At 49.1% G+C, this 22,800-nt stretch overlaps 1 protein-coding gene across 1 annotated transcript; it reads left to right on the top strand.

Annotated features, from left to right (window-relative positions):
• Positions 1 to 1,487: 1,487 nt before the first annotated feature.
• DAPK3 (death associated protein kinase 3) lies at positions 1,488 to 19,983 on the top strand. The gene is made up of 9 exons (XM_088149301.1): positions 1,488 to 1,625; positions 2,884 to 3,018; positions 7,833 to 8,193; positions 9,200 to 9,329; positions 9,631 to 9,679; positions 10,976 to 11,002; positions 13,543 to 13,695; positions 14,513 to 14,558; positions 16,167 to 19,983. The coding sequence occupies exons 2-9, from the start codon at positions 2,957 to 2,959 to the stop codon at positions 16,707 to 16,709; spliced, it is 1,371 nt and encodes a 456-aa protein (XP_088005427.1). The 5' UTR covers positions 1,488 to 1,625; positions 2,884 to 2,956; the 3' UTR covers positions 16,710 to 19,983.
• The last annotated feature ends 2,817 nt before the right edge of the window (positions 19,984 to 22,800 follow it).

Raw genomic sequence — 22,800 nt, 5'->3', positions numbered from 1 at the left:
CCTCTGATTACCCAACATAGACGCATCATGCTTTTGCCCTATGGCTTGGAAAGTTTAGGTTGTCCAAAAGTGGCTTAAAATGAGTTACAGGGTGTTGTCACAAGGTGAGAATTGAGAAGGGAGTGAAATCCGTCATTAGCCATGAAAGCAGAACTGATTCCATCAACCTTTGTGCCCGTAGAGGCCTCACCCTGGTGGTTAAGAACGAGTCCTCCACAGCCCGAGGCAGTGCTGGTGCTGGTGAAATAATTGTTGAATTGTTTCTGGCTCAGCTGGACCAAGGTCAGTGTTGTCTGTCCCTGGTTGGGAACAGAAGGTGGGTTATCCTGCACTGGGACCCAGAGGAATCTTCTTCCAAGGGGGATTTATCACACACTGTGAAATCTCCAAAGGCAAGTCCAAGGAAATCTTTGATCCAAGTTGGTGTTGACTCTTAGCAATCACATAGGAGGATCAGTGCCCAACTTGGTCCTTCAGGTCTTCCAAGGGTGCCCCCATTGCCCCTATAACGGAGTCCATCCCCCTTGCTGCTGGTCCTCCTCCTCTTCTCTTGCTGTCCACCTCTCCCAGGATCAGAGCCTCCTTCAGAGAGCTGCTGGGTCTTCATATTGATCGATTATGTGCCATCAAATCCCTGTCAACTCTTACCAACCACATTGAAAGAGCTCCAATTCCCAACCTGGCCCTTCAGGTCTCCCAACGGTGCCCCCATCGCCAACTGTGGTTGAGTCCATCCACCTTGTCGCTAGTTTTCTCCTCTTCTCTTCCATCTTTCCCAGCATTATGGACTTCTCAAAGGAGTGGGGGCTTTGCACTGATTGACTGATTATGTGCCACGAAGTCAGTGTCGACTCTTAGCGGCCACATAGATAGACCTCCTTGAGGATGATCTGCCCCCAACCTGGTCCTTCAGGTCTTCCAAGGGTGCCCCCATTGCCTCTGTAACCAAGTCCATCCCTCTCGCTGCTGGTCATCCTCGTCCCTCCCTTCCGATCTCAGGAACCCTTTAGACCCCCCAAAAACTGCCCTCAGTGGAACACCGCGATCGCAGATCCGAGGGATGCAATTATTTCTACGCTGCCAGGAGACCCTGCATGGCTTACACTGTTAATATCAGAAGATTAGGATATCAGCTCATACGACTTCAGGAAGGACCCCCGAAAGGGCTTCCCCACTGGTGGGGCCCTCGGCCAGCGTTCCTGCATTTGGGGGTCCTCCTCTCGGATGGGCCTGATTCCTGCATGGGGGTCCTCTTGGGGGGGCGGAGGGAGCGTGGGGGGGCGAGAACAGGCGACGTCCGGTTTCTGCGGGCGAAGCCGCCGGACGCCCCCAGCCCAGCGTCGGACCCCGCCGGAGCCTCCGCCGAGTTCTCATTGATAAAAAGTGGGCCCGGTGACGTCACGCACTCGGCAGAGGCGGGGGGAAGAGGTGGACCGCTGCGGCAGAGCCCGCCGGTGACGTCACCTCCGCGGCTCAGCCAATGGGAGGCGCGCTGCGCCGCCCTCGCAGGACGGGGCGGAAGACTGTCTGCTGGAATGCGAGGAGCGGCGGCGGCGGCGGCGGCGGCGGCGAGTTGCGCTCTCGTGGACGCGCGTCGCTCCCCCAGGCGCGCCCCCGCCTGCGAGGTGGGCGAGGGGCGTTGGTTCTTAAGGGGGAGGCGGGCGTGACGGGGGCCCCGGGCAAAGGGGGCCCCGGGCAGGGGGACTCGAGTCGGGAGGGGCGGCTGGGGACCCCGCCACGGCAGGAGCGGGGCTGGAGCAGGGCGGGGGGCGAGGGCAGCGGCAGCGGCGGGCGCTGCTTCGGGGCTGGGGGCTGCGAGGGCGGGGGGAGGGGGCGAGGGCCGGGAAGGGAAGGGAAGGGAAGGGAGGAAGTCGGTGGGTGGGGGTCGGGGTTGGGGAAGGGGTCGTGGGGCTGGCGTGAGGGGGGCCTGGGAAATGGGGGAGGTTTAGGGGAAGGGGGCTTGGGGACGGTAGGGAAATAGCGGGCGAAGGACGGGGACGATGCGGCAAGGCCCGCCCTGGGGCGCGCAGGAGTGGGAGGGAGCTGACCTCGGGGCCGGAACTGCACTCGAGGAAAGGCGTGGGGCCGGGAGAGGAAAGCGGGTCTGAAGGGTCTGGGAAGGGGCGAGCGGACTGCGGGTTTGTCCCTTGCAGTGCTTGTGGCCGGTGGGCTGATTGTGAAGGGGGGCCGGGGGGACACAGGAGAACCGGGAGAGGAAACGCTGCAGGGCGGAAGGCCGGGCCGCGGAGCACGAGGGGCAGCGAAGCCGAAGGGAGGCGCTGGGAATGTTGAAGGAAAAGCGGGGGGTCCCGAAGGAAGCGGCTGCTTTCGCGGAGGGGGAAACTTGCCAAGATCTGCAGAAGCGGGCCAGATTTGGAGCGGCCGCTGCAGATCGCACAGAACGGGCACAGGAGTGGCGGAGCGGATGATGTTATTATTTTGCCCACGTGTGCGTGAAAAGATGACGGCAGGAAATTGGGGGAGTGGGGGATCGATCTGAGCGAAAAGGGGCTTTGTCCTCTAAAATGCAGTGGGGCTTGCCTAGAGCAGTTCTTGAGGATGGAACGGAGAAGCTGAAAGGGATGGAGCTGAAGAAGCGATGAGGTCCAGCATCTGAGATGTCATGAAGGTGTTTGGGGTACCTTGGGAGGCCCAGCGTGGTCTCAGCAGCCGGGGTGTCTGCCGGGCATGGTCCACAAAGTCAAGATGGCTGCTGCGGGGGTGTGATTGGAGCTCCTCCTGGACATCAGAAACAGGCAGAGCTTTGATCACACCGCCGCAGCCCCCATCTTGACTGCGTGGACCATACCTTGTGAACACCCCTGGCAAAAGTGGTTGTGGAGTGATAACGGGATCTGAATGGTCTACCCCACCCCATCGCAGGTCTGGCTGCTCTCTGAACAGCAGGAACACCAGAAGCTGAGGTGGGGGAAGCAGCTGTTCCCTTCCAGCGAGAATGTCCACTTTCCGCCAGGAAAAGGTTGAAGACCACTATGACATGGAGGAGGAGCTGGGCAGGTGAGCTGTGGGCTTATCGTTTATTTAGTCAGGCTGGTCTCAGGGATATTTGGTCTTTGCCCATGAATGGCAGAACCTGGCTGGCCTTGGCTAACTTCTGGAAACTAAGCAGGGTTACATCTGGGTATTCCTGGAGGGGACATCACCAGGAACTCCCAGGACTGCGGGCTAAACTGGACATACTAGACAGTGGCAAAGCCACACATTGTTATGCCAAGAACCACACATCCACGTAGTCATCAGAAATCAAGCTCAACTCAAGGGTGTGGGTGTACTTTGGCATGCGTGCACATCATCTCCTTTTCTCTGTCTGCAGACACAAGCTGAGCTCTGCATGCAATTAAGTTTGATTGCTGGGCCGTAGACATATAGGGCAAATCTTCTTCAAAATGTTTGGTGCTTCAGCCAACTTTTTAAAAAAGAAGACCGAGAAACTTCCAGGACCTCTTAATCCATAAGACGTTAAAAATAAGCTCTTCCAGGCTTACCAATGTTTTTTTAGCTCTTTTTCCCAACAACAGAAGAATGTTTACAAACACTTTCACTGAAGTAATGGGAACCAAAGTTGAACGTTCATTGAAAGATGGCTGGTGTGGGTCTTCTGGGCTATGTGGCCATGTTCTGGAAGTTTTGTTTCCTAACGTTTCGCCAGCATCTGTGACCGGCATCTTCAGAGAGCAGGAGCACAGACAGGATGCTGGTCACAGATGCTGGCGAAACGTTAGGAAACAAAACTTCCAGAATACGGCCACACAGCCCAGAAGACCCACACCAGCCATCGTATGCCGGCCGTGAAAGCCTTCGACAGTTCATTGAAAGAGTTCTTGATACCCAGCTTAGGAGCAGGCCGAAGTAGCCATGAAGGCCGTGGGGGTGACGCAAATCGCAAAAGCAGCATGGTGCCGCTGTGAGAGAAGGTCCAACCCATTTAGAGATGCGTCGTGGCGTTGCGCACACATAAAAAAGCCGGGCTTTCTGATGGCGCAATGCTGTTTCCATCATGTTGATGGAAGTTTCCCATTCTGGAAAGCGAGGAGGGAGTTGGGAGTGGGGGCGAAGGATTGGAGGCAGGCTGCAAATCTCATGGGTTTGCCCAGCTGAGACTTCATTGATAGACTTCTGGGCAACCTCAGCAGCCAAGTCTTTGCTCATAACATTTCTTACGTAAAAGATACTCCACTGCGCCGATGGGAGTGTTGTATCCTGTAGTTCTCGGTAGGCAGAACTGTCTGATGTACACATCCTGTCTGAGTAATTCTGTTTCACCCGATGGGGTGAGACAGTCTTTCCTGAGCCTGTGGGAAGAGAGTTCGATGGGGCCGCAAGTCAGATTTCGTCCTTTTTCCTGTGCTTAGCGCCCATCTGTGTTGTAACTTCGGTTTCAAGAGGATGTGAAATCTTTCGCCAGATCTGGGGAAGTAAATGCTGCATGACTGGGACATCCAAGCCTTGTGTTGAAGTCTTCCTGTTCACCATTTTGATCATTTGAGCATCGGTTTTACTCGGAAGTCGGTGCTAGGGAGCTCAGGGAGACTTGGACCCTGAGATTCCAACCCCCTTTTTCAAAAATGAGTGGAAAAATTTCTCTTCGAAATATTGCTGACTTGGGTTTTCAAGCGACAGTCAAAATCTTGGGAATCTGCAGCTCACAGTCGAGAGGACATGTTCAGATTTGTTCACGTGTCCTTCCTAAGGTGTAAGCAGTCCAGAGTCATTTGGGAGTTAGGTGGCCTATAAATTAATTAAATAAATACATAAATAAATGCCGGCCCTTTGCGGAACTAACATTCCTAACTTAGCAAATTGCTTTGTTCCTTTTCTTGTTTTCATTCCAGCTTCAGTCATGATCTGATTCCTATTTTGAACCAGGGTCTTAAACCACAGCTTGATTCTGGCTTGGGGATCCTGCTTAGTAAGCCAACATTCAACTGCCCTTCTCAGTTTAGACTGTAAACCAGCGTTCCTCAACCTTGGCAACTTTAAGATGTGTGGACTTCAACCCCCAGGCTGGCTGGGGAATTCTGGGAGTTGAAGTCCACACATCTTAAAGTTGCCAAGGTTGAGGAACGCTGGTGTAAACTATGCAAGGCTAGATTTCATCCTGACTTACTGATTAAGCCAGACCCATCTGATAGAAACTAGGTCTCTGTACGCCCAGATGTTTAACGTTTTCTCCCAGAACTTCCAACCAAGGTTCTTTTCCTTAAGAATTAAGGAATTAAGAGTTAGTGCCGTTGAGCCGTTTCTATTTTCTGCTGGTTGCAGAGCTGAAAGGATCCAGGTGCTTCTATTCCGAGGGATTTTCATAGCTACACCCTTATATGGAAAGCCCGTAGCCTGCCAGCATGATCTCACCTTGGAAAAATGTAAATAACTAGCCATACTTAAATGTCCCGAGGCCTGTGGCTTTATTAAAAGGATGAAAAAGACTCTCCCATTTTACGTCTGTGTCTGGGGACGGGGGTGGGCCAGTTTTCCCCACATGGTCACCGAACCAGGAAGGGCTTTGGCAACCAGGATGATGAGAGCACCAGGAATGTGCAGTGAGAGGATGGAACTGAAATGGGAGTGAACTGAAATGCAAATTGAGCCCTTGGAATCCCTGATGGGAAAATACGTCAGACGGTGTGCAAATGGGCCAAATCTTCTTGAGTTGCCCTGTTCCTGGCCACAAATAGTTGACATTCAAGGTTGCTTCTTTGATAGTTGTTCTAAAACCCCTGGAGGTGTGGCTGAGCCTTCCGGTTGTCCTCTGAGCTCCTCATCTGCTGTCCAACCTCTGCATTCCTGCGCTTCTGATTGCAGACCTCAACCCTCTTCTCTCCTTCCTTCTTGTTATATCATGGCAGCAAGGCCAGGATGCTCCCTGGCGTGAGCAGGTTGAACTAGTCCAACCTGTTCTCCTGAGCAACTACCAGCTGCATGAGATTGACGTACTTTAGCCTTCAACTAGACCTCGTTTTCCATATTTGTGGACCAGACAGGCAGAAGACGAAATGGATGAAAACCCTGCAGCTCTTAGGTTAGGGTTCCTGTCCCAAATGAGGTTGCTTGACTTAGGCTCAGATTTAGAGCCTGCAGCAATATTCAAGTTCACGATGGGTAATCTTTGGGGCTCTTCCTTCCCTGAAGAGCTGAGCTGGAGAATTTTTACCGAAGACTGACTTTGTCTTCAGATTGACTCACCTGAACCAGCCACAATGAACCAGATGTCTGGTTCATGCCTTGTGGGAGGGATGCGCCTGGTGTTCTGGGCATTGTGTGCTAGTATATTATACTGGGGGGGAGGGATAATATGGCCCTTTCTCAAGGCTGCTGTAACTTTTACTTCGACTGTGTATGTTAAATGCTGTGAAAGTTTAGAATCCATTGTATAAATGTTCTCACAGCAATCCCTCAGGGTTAGTCTCAGCTTGAGGACCAGAACGAGCAGGAAGTGAATTGACAGAGGTCCTCTACTTATCTCGGAGCTGAGATCTTGATTAGTGTATGTAGTAACTCCTATAGAGCTGTAAATATTTGTATTTTATTAACATACCTACTGCAGATGGGCTAACAGCTGTAGGCATTCAGCTTCCTGAGAATCTCTGTTCCCATTATTTTGAGGAACAACGTCCATATGTGTCAGAGGGTGAGAAAAAGGGACAGGAACTTCTCCCTCTCTCTCTCTCTCTCTCTCACACACACACACACACACACGCACACACACACACGCACACACACACCATTTTTCTCTCTTTACAGTGATATTTAATGTACACAGTGATCTTAGCTTACATGCTCAATTCTAGGGAGGAGAACAGAACAGAAAGAAGGAAAAATAGCTTATCTGGGATTCCAGCATCTTTGTCACCTCTGCTCTGTCTTTTCTGAACATCCCGGGCCTTTCCCACCAGCCACCTTGCTCTTCCCAGCACGCACAGTGTCTCTAGTCCATGTCATGCACTGACATCTCCAGCAATATCCAGGCACCACCTCCTCCACGATTTCATGCTTCTGTCCTTTTTTATGTTTGCAGCTGGAAAGCAGGTGTTTTAATCAGGCGCAAAGCTTCTCAGTGGTTATGGGACCCTGAGTCTGATTTTGCCTGGGGGAGGGGGAGGAGGGAAGCATTGAGACCATTGCATCACCCCAAGGCCATCAGGGCAACTCAGCCTGCCACAATATGCGATTGCAAAAACTCGCTTTCTGCAAGAAATGTACGGGAAGTGAATAAAGCTAGGGGTGGGTGTATGGCTTTTGCAGTTTGGGGTCTTTATCTCTTGCTGAGCAGATAAAAGATCCGTGCAGGATTAGGAGGAGTGAAGTCAGACATACCTGTGCACGCCGGTTGGGGAGCTCCAGTGTAAGTGTCAGCCCTTTGAGATAGGCCTGGTCAGTAAACAGGCTGTGCAAGGATTCCGGGAATGCTAGTTTATTGTAAAAGGGTATAGAAACAGAATCTTGAAAGCCTGCCAGATTCCCTCTGCTCTCTCTAATACCAAACAGAATCAAGTCGGGGTTGTTCGGAGTTTCTTTCTCATGCTTTTCCCTTTCCCAGGACCAAGTCCTCATTTCTCCTCCCTTAAGGGTTGGCTCCTTCATTCCTCGATCATGGTTATCTCTGCGTTCCTCTAAAGTAAGGCAGGAGTTAGCGTGAACATCCCGCACCAGTCCATCAGGGCCAAAAAGTTGTTTCACCCTAGAGCAGCACCCCTTGGCCTTTCCAAGGCAGGAAATGGCACCTCTTTTTTTCAGCTTTTGTAACGGCTTCCAGGCGCTTTCGCTCACGTGGGTGACAAGCCAGTCCTTGTTTCTCTTTCTCTGGCCTCCAGCGGCCAGTTCGCGATCGTGCGGAAGTGCCGAGAGAAGAAAACCGGCTTGGAGTACGCGGCCAAGTTCATCAAGAAGCGGCGACTGTCCTCGAGCCGCCGAGGGGTGAGCCGCGAGGAGATCCAGCGGGAAGTGAACATCCTGCGCGAGATCCAGCACCCCAACATCATCACCCTTCATGACATTTTTGAGAACAAGACGGACGTGGTGCTGATTCTAGAACTGGTGTCGGGTGGCGAGCTGTTCGACTTCCTGGCTGAGAAGGAATCCCTGACAGAGGAGGAGGCCACCCAGTTCCTCAAGCAAATCCTGGATGGGGTCTATTACCTCCATTCCAAACGCATCGCCCATTTCGACCTTAAGGTGAGATTGTTGGATTAATATGTCCACGGTAGTAATAATTATAAATAATTAAACTACTAGAAAACAGGAGCTTCATAGCAAAATCAACAGTGTCATCTAACCCCGAGATATCTGGAGGACCTCAGTCTTTTTCTGGAAAGAGGTCAACAAAGGGACAGATCTAAATTCTGGGGAAGAACTCTTCCATAGAACCGGGACCATGATGAGAATTTGCACTGGGAAATGGGGGAGAATGAGATTCACATTTATTTGCAACAGGCTGGTCTAGGCAGAGCCCACAAGTGTGGGCTGGAACAAAATCAGAGCAAGCCATTTTTTGGTTGCAAAGTTCAAACACCGTTGTGCCTAGTGTTGCTTTTAACTACTTATTTGGAATACCATTGTTATTCATTCATTCTTGGAAGTTGATGGTCATAAAACATAGAATGCATGGGTGCAAAATACAGTAGAAAACAATCCATTGCGTAATTGTTTCAAATGTAAAATTAAAACAATAATGATATAACAAAAGCGCAGTACAAATCCTGGATTCCTTTATCAGATTCCCCTGTTTACATCTTCACTGCAATTAAGTCCTTTCCAAGATAAGATATACCGTGTTAAAAAAAAGGCTGTGTATGAAGAAGAAGACTAAGCTGTTGCCCAAGATTAATAGCTCATGTTGGTCTGGTCTGGTTTGAGTCTCTCTTTATTTTGGGGCCTTTCACAGCCATCGCTGGCATGTTTTCAGTTTTTCTCTGACAATTTCCAGGTCGTTTGCAGTAGAGAATTGTACTTCAGCTGGTTCAGTTGTGCCGACGCCTTGGAACTTTTGAGAATTTTCATTAGAGAGGGTAAAAGAGGGATTGACACTGTTGGTTTTTGCAAAGCTAGCTGGAAAAGTTGTTGGCAAAAAAGGGGTAGGCACGTCGCCAATTTTGCACAAGAATTCTCAAGTGGAGATTTAACTTCAGATCTTCAGTTGCTGGATAGACTCATGCATCTCCTTTCTTTCTCCCCTGTTTAGCCTGAAAATATCATGCTCCTTGACAAAAATGTCCCTAGTCCCCGAATCAAACTGATTGATTTTGGCATTGCTCACAAGATTGAGACAGGAAATGAATTTAAAAACATCTTCGGCACTCCAGAATTTGTAGGTATGTGCAGAGAAGGGAGGGTTGCCAAAGGACAGGGTTGGGATAGAAAGTTCTGAAGTCTCCAGCTCAGGAGAAAGATGTTCTTACATGCGGAGGATATATGGAGCAATTTTTATAGGTGAAAGAAAATAATTAATAAAATATTTTTCTCTTTTTTCCTTCCTTCCTTCCTTCCTTCCTTCCTTCCTTCCTTCCTTCCTTCCTTCCTTCCTTCCTCCCTCCCTCCCATCCATCCATCCATCCATCCATCCATCCATCCATCCATCTCACTGCCTGCCTGCCTGCCTGCCTTCCTCAAAAGCTCCAGAAATAGTGAATTATGAACCTTTGGGGCTTGAGGCCGATATGTGGTGAGTGAAATAAAATTCTACTTCTTACTGGGCTCGTAAGTTGGAGAGCAAAGAAAGTAATATATCAGTCCCAAATGTTTAAAGGCAGATATTCCAGCACTGTTCCTGGACAGAACTTGTAGTTTTTGAAAACCACAGCAGTTTCAAGTTGGCACTCTTAACCAAAGTTGTAGTTTCTGAACTCCAGATAGTGTTGGATGCATGTTGGGAATTGCTTAGATTGGTCCCAATCTGGATTCAAACCTGATTTTGGAAGACGAGTTTGGTTGCCTTCTTGAATGACATCTATTGAGGAACAGATTGGGGATAAAGGGGAAATTACTGGGTTTGGTGGTCTTTTGAGTTGCATCTGAAGCTGTTCAGAAGGATGTCCTTTCAGGTAGCCTACCTGGGTTCACTTCATCTTGCATGACCTCTCATGAAAGATTGTACTCAAGGACTTCTGCTCCACCCCTGGCCATGGTCTGCCAACTTCTTGCTTCTTTTTTCCAAATTGCATATGAACCCTCTTGTGCAGTGTTGTCCAAACTTGGCCATTTTAAGATGAGTGGACTTCAACTCCCAGAATTCCCCAGCCAGCCATGCTGCTCTAGGGGAACCTCTAATAACAGAGAAGCAAGGTGCCATGTCACCCTACTTGCTTCTTTTGAGAGCTTTAGATGCTGGAGAATCTCCTTTCCATTACTGTAAATAAAAAGCAGGAAACCAAACTTACCAAAAAGTTAGGAGTGGAAATGTATTACCTCTTCTGATGATCCTCCCCCCTCCCCTCCATCAGGCTTTCATTTCTTAACAGAATTGACAGATGTATGTGTGTGTCCAGAAGTGGCACTGGAGCAGAACAGTGCAGAGCTATGGGAGGGTTGCTCCACCATAACAGAAGCAGTCAATGCGCTGTGTAGCCTTAAGGCTCAGTATCAAAAAAGACAGGGATGACTGTTAGCTTTAGGTGGGGCGTATTCATGGCAGATGAAATCTGTCAAGAACTCTTGATCTTGAGGACCCCATATTACCTCTGGATTGGTGACAGCAGCCCTCCAAATCCAAGTCAATGAAGGAAAGACATTTTATGAACTTGGGCTGGGTGACATATGGGTGAAGATGGCCCTTGGCCCAGTTCAGCAAGGCGTTCTTCAATCCTTAGCTTTGGTTTCTGCAGTTGTTTTTGGATTTGTGAAGATTTATTTATTTATTGGCCATAACTTGAATGTTGGTCCCGTCCAAGCAGAGGTCGGACCAGTGTCCATTCTTCAGTGTAATGAAAGTTTGCTTCTCTCTTCTTTTGTTCCTCTGCAGGAGCATCGGGGTCATCACTTACATCCTGTGAGTATTTCCAAATAAACGACGTGTTCGCCCATTTTTGGGCGGTGGGCCCCTTTACTTGTTCAAGGTTCTTCCCTCCCGCAGCAAAAGCAGGGGAAGGCACCTGCTGATCAAGGTGGTCCTGAGGACTGGCAGTGGAGGTGAAAGTTTCTCCCTTCAGACTGCAAGGCTCTTCAGATATTGTGGGGTTAGGCAGGCCTCGGGGGCAAAGAGAGGGGGGCCAGTCCAGAAGAAAGAGAAGGCTGTCTGCAGCCTAGATTGACCCAGCCTAATCTTGGGTTGTAGAGTAAACAGTAAGATTGGTTTTCCATCGTGACCTATCTGATTACAGTTGAAATTGAGAGACCAGCCATTTGAAACATTGCCTGACAGATACGGCTTAGAGCAGAGATGGAAGAGAACCTTCTGTGCCCGAAGCCATTTTTTCACCCTCCCGATGGACCACCATCGCTGAAAATTGGCAGTAGGGTTCCCCTCTATTTTAAGGATGAAAACTCATGAAAGCAATTGCGTAAGCCATGAAATAAACTTAACATTGTTTTAAAAACAAAGGAAGACATCAAAACTCTCCCTATCATTGACCACCTGGTTTTTGCCCTACAAAATGTTAGGGTGGCCCTATATAGCCAAAAAAGTTGTCTGTCTTTAATTTAGAGGTTTTTAACCTTAAAATCATGAGCGTGCCTCCTGCTGTTGTGCAAAAGGTCTCAGACTTGAAATGTTTCAAGTTTGAAACAGACTGTCTTGGTTTCAAAATGACTCTTCCAACTTCACCAGGGCAGCTGTTTTCCACTCAGCTTCTGGTAAGGTCAGAACGAGCTTCTTAGAACAAGTGGCTGGTTCGATTCAAGCTTGAAAATGTTGAATTTGAAATATTTGGCCCACCTCTACCACATGCTCGCCTTGCCACCTGACTCTTAGAAACCCGAAATGAGGTGTCTCATCACAAGCCCATCAGACTTCCAGTCGTTAAGATCCAAATATTTTAAATGAGGTTGAAGTGATATAAACAGTGGTTAAAGATACAGGATCTGCCTCCTCCCATATGAACAATTGTTGATGCTCTCCAGACATCTCTTCTCCTTTGTCTTTGGGGTTGCTGGGGCTGAGCTGTAGTTAAGTCTTTTTCCATTTCAGTGGGGTAAATTCCCCATGATTTATTTGTTTAAGGAAGGCATGAGAGGCCTTGTGGGGTGGGATTGGGATTTTCTACCTGAACCATGATCCTAGACCTGGCTTGATTGCCCTGGTGGCAAGGATAGACCTTGAAAGACAACAACCACTCATTTGGGCTTTGAAAAAGGCTTCATGGGATGAGAACAGTCAAGCACTCAGGGTCACTGATGGAGAAGGAAGGACGTGGTTTGGACTTCTCTTTTAGGGTTTTACACAAGCTAAACGCCCTGTCTTTAGGGCAGGCTGAAGAAACCAAGGTGGTTCAGCCTGGTGAAAAGATGGCAGAGGGGAGACACAATAGCCAAGTTCAGGTCCATCATGGGAAGCTACAGGGAAGATGGTCAGAAACTCTGTTCCATGGACACGGACATCATGAAGATGAGTTGCAGCTACCTAGATCTTGTTTAAATCTGAAGCAAAACTTCCTGATGGGAAGATGGGTTAGGAGAGTGGAACAGTCTACAATACTTGTGGAGGTGGTGGGCTTTCCATCTCTGGATGTTTCTGGAGCGTGCAGGACAGCTACTTCTCAAGGATAGTTTTGACTGGTTTTCTGGCTCCTTGCAGAGGGTTGGACTAGATCAGTGTTTCTCAAACTTGGCAACTTTAAGACATGTGGACTTCGACTCCCAGAATTCCCCAGCCAGCATGTCCACAGCAAGTCGAAGTCCACATGTCTTAAAGTTGCCAAGTTTGAGAAACACTGGACTAGATGATCCAGGGGAGACCTTCCACCTCCGTAATTCTACGATTCTAGAGTAGCAAGATTTGCGCTCCTTCCATACAGGGGACAACCCACATTCCCAGGACTTGATTTATTTATTTTAAAGAAGGGTTTACTTATTTATTTAAAGAGTTTATATGAGGCTGCCCAACTCACACCTCGTGACTCTGGGCAACGGACCTCGACTTTTTCTTTGGTACAATTCTGGCACCTTACTGGGTTCTTGGCGCTGAGGTTGCAGACGTTTCATTACCAGTCTAGGGAGCCTCATCAGTGCATGGGGGAGTTCACTGAAGATGCTCACTCGTCTGGTATGAAACGTCTGCAGGAAAGCCGCCAAGCTCGAGAACCCCAAGCATTCGACAGTTCAACCCAGAGCTGTGTATATTCTCCACAGCTGCAATCAGTTTTCTTTGCCTTGGCTCTTAAGACTTCCAAACGGTATTGCTTGCACTTAATTATACAAGTGAAACTGGCGGACGTTTGCCAACGGTTCTGCGCTTCTTGGCTGCTCCGTGGCCCCGGACCTCAGTCAAGGTGCTGGCCTTGGTCCGGGCGGTGGCTTGCTCCAGGTGGCCTGGGGCAGGGTCTTCTTTGTGTTGAGATGCAGAAGAATGATGCAAGACCCTTCCTCCTGCAGCTTGAGTGGCGCCTCTCCATTCTTGGGGGAAACGAAGCAGGAGACCTTGACCAACATTTCTGCTGTGAATTATGACTTTGACGAGGAATACTTCAGCAACACCAGCGAACTGGCCAAGGACTTCATTCGGCGACTGCTTGTGAAGGACCCCAAGTAGGAGGCTGGGTGTGACATGGTGAGGGAGGGTGGGAGAGTTTTCATTTTAGAAGGTTGAAGGAGATCTTCTCAGGACCAAGCAGAAGACCTGATATCAAAATATAAATATGAATGAGGTTAGCAAAGGAGGGCCAGAGGTAGACTAGCAGTTTGGAGCGCTCTGGGGAGAAGTGTTTCAAGTTGGGAGAATTGTGATGGAGGATCCAGCCTGTTTATTTGTGGCTGTAATGCTTTGGGAACCGCGCACTCTCTGCCAGCCTGGCAGTTCAGGAAGGGCAAAAACAGAGGACCCAAAAGAGGCGCTTCTCTTTCTGGTGGCCTACATTTGCAGCTTTTTCTGAACCTCCCTGCTCCTCCCAGTGATTAGCAGAAAGCTGAATAAATCAGCAGTGGACGCTCCCATGTGCCAAACCTGTTTGACCTGAAGCATTTTTGCATGCCATAGTACACTTTTATGCTGCAAGATTTCTGCAGTTTTTTTTAAAAGGGCATTATCTACCCGGTCTTGGAAAGACTGCAAAGGAGAGGTCTTATTTACTTCTCAAAAGCTGGGCGTATAATTTTGGAGCAGGACAGGAAAGTGGCACCAAAGTTTGGGCTGAGTTTTCTTCCGTCCTCCTGAGGAGGTGACTTGCAGTCAGTGTTCTCCTCAGAAGGGTCCTGAAGTATGGTGGTCACCAGCTGGTGATGCACGAGGGTGCTAAATTTTGGAGAGGTTCTCCACAACTGACGGGAGTAGAATTTCACTCTCCTTTCTTTCCATAAATTTTGCACAGATCCTAGAATTGACTGTTGTTCCTTTTGATGATTGCAGGAAACGAATGACGATCGACCAGAGCCTGGAGCATCCGTGGATCAAGGTAAAAGTAAAGTCATGCAAAAGAGTCTTGATGTTTTAAGACTTTTTTCCCCACATTTTAGCGGAAAGGGCCAGCAACTCAGGCACCAGCTGTTAACATCACATTGATTGATTGATTGATTGATTGATTGATTGATTGATTGATTGATTGATTGTATTTATATAGCCACCCATCTCACAGAAAAGTGACTCTTACATGTCGGGGATTCTCTTGAAATCAATATTCTCTGGAAATCAATATATTTCCCTCCACGGACAGTCTGTGCTGGTAAACCGTCTGCTAGGTTTCCCCAGAGAGACCTGGGTTGGCGAAAAGGTTTGGTGGCCTGTCTAGCCTAAATATGAGGCAGTTGGCAGATTTACTGAGCCAACTCCTTCCTCAGCAACCAGGCTTTGAGAAATTTCAAGCCAAAGTTGGATACCCATTTGTCTGAGATGGAACTATGGATTCCTCCCAGCCCCATGGGTCTATGACCTCCCCTTGAGCCCTATGACTCTATGCCCTCCAAGGTCCCTTCAGCCCTATGAGTCTCTGACCTCCAAGGTCCCTTCCAGCCTCATGAGTCTATAACCTCCAAGGTCCCTTCCAGCCTCATGAGTCTCTGACCTCCAAGGTCCCTTCCAGCCTCATGAGTCTCTGACCTCCAAGGTCCCTTCCAGCCTCATGAGTCTCTGACCTCCAAGGTCCCTTCCAGCCTCATGAGTCTCTGACCTCCAAGGTCCCTTCCAGCCTCATGAGTCTATGACCTCCAAGGTCCCTTCCAGCCTCATGAGTCTATGACCTCCAAGATCCTTCCAGCCCTATAAGTCTATGTTACTATGATCTCCAAGGTCCCTTCCAACCTTTCTCTTCCTTTGTTTTTAACCAGTGGTATCACAGAAGCTCTAGGGTAGAGGATGGATGGAGGAAAGTCTTTCAGAAAGGAGAATGAGCACTTAAATGTTTTCCCTCCATCCTGGCTGTGTTCACACAACATGCATAACACAGCTAGTTAAAGTTCCAACAACTGTGTTCACACCACATGCTAAGCTAGGTTTAGCTTCTTTGGTGGCTTAGCATGTTGTGCCAGTGTGCCCTGCTTATAGATCAGTGCATGGTGTGAGCCCAGAAAATGGGTTAATTCAGCAACTAGGTTCAGCCTGTTGTCTGGATGGAGTCAAGGTGTTGTCTGGCCTGTGTATTCTCATGACTCTACCACTTCAGGTTGAAATGGGATGGCCACGTTTCCTCTGCTTCCCCACCTCTTTGCTGGGTGTGTGGTGTGCTTAGCAAGCTAAAAGTCAGCCTAAGTCAGTGTTGTCCAAACTTGGCCACTTTAAGATGAGGGGACTTCAACTCCCAGAATTCCCCAGCCAGCCATTCTGGGAGTTGAAGTCCACTCATCTTAAAGTGGCCAAGTTTGGACAACACTGGCCTAAGGGGATCTGCCAAGCTTTCTTTGGGGAACGAGGGAGTCACATCCTGCATCTGCAGCAAATTAAAAGAATGGAGCTTCTCAGAAAGCAGTTGAAACGGCACTGGTCTGCAAAAAATGTTGGGAGTGTGGGGGGAGGCAGATGAACAGGTCCAGCATTCCCTGAGGTTTGCCCCCTTTCTCATGACCTCCAGGTGATCAAGAGGCGGAACGTCCGCAACGAAGACAACGGCAAGAAGCCGGAGCGGCGGCGCCTGAAGACCACGCGGCTGAAGGAATACACCATCAAGTCGCACTCCAGCATGCCACCCAACAACACCTACATCAACTTTGAGCGCTTCTCCAAGGTCATGGAGGAGGTGGCGGTGGCCGAGGAGAGCCTGCGCGAGCTGCAGCAGAGTAAGAGGTCCTTTCGGGAGGACATCGAGGCCCTGCGGTCCATCTACGAGGAGAAGGAGTTGTGGTACAAAGAAGAGAACGAGGCCATCAGCCAGGATCTCCGCCAAATCCAGCAGGAGATGCAGAAGACGGAGGCTCTGAAGCGGCAGGCTCAGGAAGAGGCGAAGAGTACCTCACTGGCAGCCAACAGGCTAAAACGGCATCTCCGGAAGCTGGAGAACCGCTACGAGGCCCTCGCCAAGCAGATGGCCTCAGAGATGAAGTTTGTCCAAGAGCTAGTCCGTTCGGTGGAGTTGGAGAAGCTGCAGGGTGGAGAAGAAGACTGTGGAATTCGCTAATGAGGTCCCTTCTGGGGAGATGGGAGACGGTCATATCCTCCTCAGGGTCAGGTCTCCCCACCCTGTGTCCACAACCCACACTTCCCAGGGGCAGAAAACCCACTGGCCTGTTCTCCCCACTGAATTGTTTGGCCTGCTTCCAGAATCGCACATTCCATCATGCAACGCTTCTGCCTGGACCCCGCGTGGAGGACGCGTTCGTGCATGTTGGGAACTTTTCGTATTTCTCCACTTGAAGATGGGATGGGACGCTTATGAAATGCGTACCCCGGCAGGGCTTGGCAGAGGGTCTGTCGGCCACCATGGACGCCTCCTTTTCCCGCCAGCTGACGCTTTGCATTTCTTGAGAATCCCAAACTTGAGGCGATTCGGAAACCGCCCTCCCCAAAAGAGATTTCCTGCTGCAGTGGGTGAGGTGGAAGATCTATCCCCGTGGATTTTGATTTTGTGCAAATGGGATCCACAACCCAAAGGCTGTGACTCTCCTCTCAGCTCAGCTACTCTAGGACTGCCCATTCTTTGTCAAGAACGGGCCAGGGTTCCTGGCATCTAGGGGGCATTCTGGGTGGGTGGCATTCCAGAACAATCTCAGTTCACCAATTTTGCATGGCTTTTGGGGAGGGGGTGGCTCTCTTGAATTGCAGCCCCCCAGAGGGAAAGCCACAGGGGTGAGGAATGCCAGACTTACCCCATGAAGCTGGGCTGGGCGTGCAGGGGCAGAACCGCCAAGAACCTTTTGAGCAAATCCAGACGGATTTTATCTTTCACCAAGGGGGGTGCATTTTGGACTGCCGATCGCAGGAGATGGTTTCCTTATTTTTATGTATTTTAATCTCTGTCAGGGAATAGGCGGCTTTTCTGTGACCCGTGAGTAAACGTTTTGTAAAAAAGAAAAAAACCCCAACCCATCTCACGATGCTTCCTTGAATGAACCCGGCTTCATCCCCGTCGCTGTCCGGTTGGGGCTGAATCTAACACAAGGTTTCCTGACTGCTGGCCTCGCTGGGAAGGGCGGTTGAGAGGATCCCGGGGGGAGATCTCTTCCCCACCCAGGTTTTAAGGGCGTGCTTGTCATTTTGATGGTTTCTTCCCTTCCTTTTAACGATCCTGCTCGGATTTGCTCCGGATCTGAAATTGAGTGGGGTGTTGAGAAATCCTCACCGTCTCTTTGAACAAGGGAAAGTCCTTGCACAGGATAGTAGATCGCTCCCTTGAGCAGTAAATAAGTACGTCCATCGGATTTCTTTTCTGGAACTTTGCTTATCCTTTGAAAGCCAACATCTGTCAGCCAGGCTGGAGTTTCTTCTAATGGCACATCTCATCCGGGAGACCCATCCTTCCTCTCTTCTCTGCAAATTTATTCTCTCTTTTTCAGTGTTGACTGAGCACCTGTTTCATGTCCTCTTTTAAGCAGCTAAGAATTTCCCACAAGGCATGCCCCTGAATTGTTGAGGTGGGTTGCAATTGGGGTGCTCCAATAAACGTAATATAAAGACTCCTTCCAGTTCAGCTAAACTTCTGGTGGTTGCTGGAAACGGTCCGCGTTCTTTTCTTGGCCACAATACAGCAGAGAGCTTTTTCTTCCGTTCGCTTCCACCTCCGGGTACATTTCCTGGTGGTCTCCCATCCAAGCGTTAATCAAATCTGACCCCGCTTCGTTTTTACATCAGCTAAACCTAGCTTGGGGCTGCCACCAGTTGTGGCTGTGAATGTATCATGGGAAACGCCTCACCCTTTTCACATGTGTTTTAAAAAACAGATGCACACTCTTCTCTTGAGTACTGAACAGCGGCATCACAGTGATGTTGTAGCAATAAAAAATGTTTAAAGTAATTTAAGACGGATTGCCCGTTTTGGATGACTTTTGAAGGCTAAGAAACAGTAGAGCCGTCAATCTGAAATCCAAAATCTGAATCAGTGTTTCTCAACCTTGGCAGCTTTAAGATGTGTGGACTTCAACTCCCAGGATTCCCCAGCCACCCATGCTGGCTGGGGAATTCTGGGAGTTGAAGTCCACCCATCTTCAAGCTGCCAAGGTTGAGAAACACTGATGTGAATGAAGCCAGCAGCTCTATACTGTAGACCAGTGTTGTCCAAACTTGGGCACTTTAAGATGAGTGGACTTCAACTCCCATGGCTGGCTGGGGAATTCTGGGAGTTGAAGTCCACTCATCTTAAAGTGCCCAAGTTTGGACAACACTGCTGTAGACCTTTTGGGTTACCAGAGAGAAACTACCCCATTCCCAGATGACATCATCGTTGTAGAGTTTTTAGGACGGTCTAAACATGGTTCACGTTCCCTGCGTCTCAAACTTCGGGTTCACGTCTTGGCTTGGACACGCTAATTACATTTCAGCAAAGAGCAAAGAACGGCGTCCTCGAGAAGCATCATCTCATTTGAAATGTGCTGCTTGCATTATTCTAGACTTTTGTATGCCAGGATCCTTCGTGCTCATATCTTTTACCTGTATGTTAAAACGAAGGCCCCAATACACTCCCTTAACGATCACCGCATCCTCGTTCTTGTGTAGAAGAGGGCACGGGGGAGTTGAATTCATTGCACAATTTAAGTTGAAATGGATCACCTTCGCCTCTCTTCTGGACTTGTGCCCTCCCCTCCGTGTGTAGCTGAAGCAACAGGTGTCCTCGTACAACCTGTCTTGTGCATTATTGTCTGTCCTTGTTGAAAAACATCCTTCCCGCTTGGAACGACGCATTTCTCCTCTCTTGATCAGCCTAAACCATGAATCTCCTCTAGCGTTTTCTCTTTGGACAGCGTCGCAGTTAAGTTGCTTTTTTCCCTTTTTTACAGCAGTTACTGAATTCACTAAGAACCTGCGTCTTCATCTGTTTTCCCTTCAACGGTGTATTATTTTCAGTTGGTTTACATCTCCAGAACCTAGTTTGTTTGTATTACGCATTTTCAGTTCCCTGAATTCGCATTTCATTCCAAGAGCTCGGCCATTGCCTTGGGGAAAAGCAAGCCAGTTTCTTCTCAGTAGTTTCCAAATGAGTCTATCCAGGTGGGTCCACCATTCTCCTAACGTTGGCGGCGTTCTTCTCTCCCATTTTTATTTTCCTTCGGCATCTTTAGATCTCTTTGCAGCCTAATTTTCAAGTGGTTCGGATTTTTCTTCTTTGGCATTGCGATTCATTTCTTCAGGCATTTCAGCCCCTGAAGGCGTGGAGCGCATGCATTGAAAAGGGCGCATATTCCTTTGGTCTCCCTGGTCTCACATCTCCAGGGAAAAGTTGGGACGGGTCAAGCAACCAACCCAGAGAGACGGTGCGTTTCCCCTTGCGGGACGCCTTTGAAGCAGAGGCTGGACCGCTGCATCTCGGGGATGCTTTAATTAGCATTCCTGTGCTGAGAAAGGGGTTGGATGGATGGCCTCAGAAGCCCCTTACAATTCTAGGATGTTGGGATCCATTGCTAATCCTTCTTCCAGAGGTCCTAGCTGGGTGTCTCTGTTTCTTAGGGAGCTGTTTGCCTCTGGGGGTTCCTGATTTGGGCTGTTTGCCTCTGGGGGTTCCTGACTTGTCTGCTTTCCAACTTTAAGACCCTAGCTTAAACTGAGAGAAATGTGGGACTTGCCGCAAAGCGTTATCCACATCTCCAGGCCCACGTCCACCCAGCAATCCTGTCACCGTTTTTGCTGAGTTCTCCATTGACCCCCGAAGTTCCTGGCTCTAGGATGCCAAAAGAGGGAAACCATTTCTGGGAAACTCTTTTTAATTCTCAGCTGGTGATTCTTCCCCCCCCCCCCACCTGCACTGTTCCTGGGGACCTTCAGCAGTCATCTGCCCTGCCCCTCCTGTTTGCTAATGGAGGGAACCGCGTGTTCAGTTGCATACACATTTTGAAGTTCAGCATTTTTAAAAATGAGTGTCTGACCTCCCAAGGGTGAGCTGACAGCATTTACGACCCCTTTTCATCCTTTAAAGCAGCAGATTAAGCCGGGGGTAGCCTCTTGGTTGTGTAACACACCTGCTGAATAGTTCACTCCCCTTTAATGCAACACCCTGAAATGAGTGAAGTGCCCACGATTGGGTTGGGCTTCCGGTATCTGATCAGCAACAGGTAGCCATCTTCTTAAAGGAATGGGTGGCTATAACAAATTAATTCAATTTAATTCAATTCGGTCCAGTTTTTGTTAAAATGATGAGCTTAGGGTTCTCTGCCACGTACATCTTTGGGCCCTTCTAGGTACGAGCTGGGATTTTGGTCCTCCAAAATCTGCTTCCGAACTATGCATCATTTAATCTCACATACCAAGCAGCAATTGTCCTCCTACAAAATTCTGCTTTCCAAGCGGAGTCAGTGTTAAAGCGGCGTTTCTCAAACTTGGCAACTTTAAGATGTGTGGACTTCAACTCCCAGAATTCCCTAGCCAGGCTTTAACTCTAATTTCTTCTATGTCGCCCAGAGTCATTGCTATCAGAAGGGCAGCCCTGTAAATTGCTTAAATAATCATAATAATTTTAAAAAACCCTAACCCCTGAATTGCTTGGGGGTTCAAATGCTTTTGAAATGTTGGTGGGCTGTAGGGATTTTAGAGCCAAGTGCAGAGAGTTGTAGCGGGCGGCTTTGTGACCAGAACTGTGATCCTAAACTCCATCTTGATCATATCGAGGAAGTGCCAATGTGAATTTAGTAGGGGGTTAGAGAGATTTAACCTGGGAATTTCCCAACAGGATTTATGACGCTGAGACCTCCTAAGGGCTGAACATGGTGGAACCTCTACAAAGAGCAAATCGCCTTGTATGTTGGGGGCTTCGCTCCTGTCTGCTTTCGAGCTTCCAAATCTAACTGGGTCTGAAGCTTTTCTGCCAAGGCGGACCTTGTGCCAAACAAGGGAGAAGCATCTGGCTCCTGAGATTTACTGCCAGGTCCAGATGTGAAGCCTGACCACGCTGAATATGCTGAGCGTTCCTGTTGGCCTGCCTCCTTCCGACTGGTTCCCTCCAGATGGGTCGGACTCCCATAATCCCCAGCCAGGGCAGGCAGGGGATCTCTTGTAGCCTCCTTTTAGGGGTGGGCTCCAGATGATGTGGAGGAGAGCAGGACACCTTGCTAAGAGTCTGGGTTTCAGAGGTGGGGGTCTGTGAGACCAAATGCAGAACAGGGCTGGTTGTCCTAACTGACCATAAATGGAAGTTTTAGAAGGTATCAGTAGAAGCAGCAAGACTTGAATTGCGTCTGAGGTGTCCCCCTGTTGCCTTCCCACCCCCCAAATTGGGAAACTGTGCCAGACTCCTTTTTTTTTCAGGACTGGGCGCCCCAAAGGGCACACCCACGACTTCCAGGCCATCGGTATCTGTTTTGCGTTATTGTCTCTTGAGGCAGGATGCTTATCAGCTATGCAGTGATCTCTGACTGTAAAATAATAAAGATGTTTTGATACCAAGGGCTTTGCTTAATTTTCCCACTCTACAGTATATTTCATATCCCCAAATTTATTTAGTAACTGAGTGAGCCTTTTTGCAAGCATCACGTCCGCTGTGAGTGTGTGAGCGTGTGTGTGTGCAAGCATGCGTAGACAGGAGTGCTAATGCATCTTCTGCACAATGGGGGTTTGTTTTGTTTTTTGGCTCCAGCCAATTTCAAACTGCCGCTATTCCTAAGACGGCGTTTCTCAGCCTTGGCAACTTTAAGATGTGTGGGCTTCAACTCCTGGAATTCCCAGCCCGCATGTGGGGACGACTGCTGGCCTGCAGGAAAGCGGTGGCCAACTTCCACACTGAATCAAGTTAAAAATACACCTCTCATCCCTAGTGGTTGCAATCATCTGTAGATGGTCTTATGTGAAAATTACAGCTCAACCACGAAGGTGCTTGGACCATCAGTGGAAACCGGTGGATCATTGAACGAATCAACCCAGAGTTCTCGCTCGAGGCACAAATGAGCAGGCTTAAATTGTATTTTGGACCCATTATGTGAAGACCCAGCTCTCTGGAGAATCTGATGCTGGGAAAGGTGGAAGGAAAGAGAAGAGGACGACCAGAGGCAAGGGGAATAGGCTGAGTTACCAGGGTGACGGGACACCATTGGGAGGACTTGAAAGTCCAGGATGGGGATAGTCCATCAAGG

The sequence above is a fragment of the Python bivittatus genome, unplaced genomic scaffold (genome assembly GCF_059951505.1).
Source record: "Python bivittatus isolate LINGU-HERP-01145 unplaced genomic scaffold, Pbiv_v1 ctg000580_np1212, whole genome shotgun sequence".
NCBI lineage: Eukaryota > Metazoa > Chordata > Lepidosauria > Squamata > Pythonidae > Python > Python bivittatus.
The sequence above is the reverse complement of the archived record's forward strand: the minus strand, read 5'-3'. Positions and strand labels throughout refer to the sequence as shown.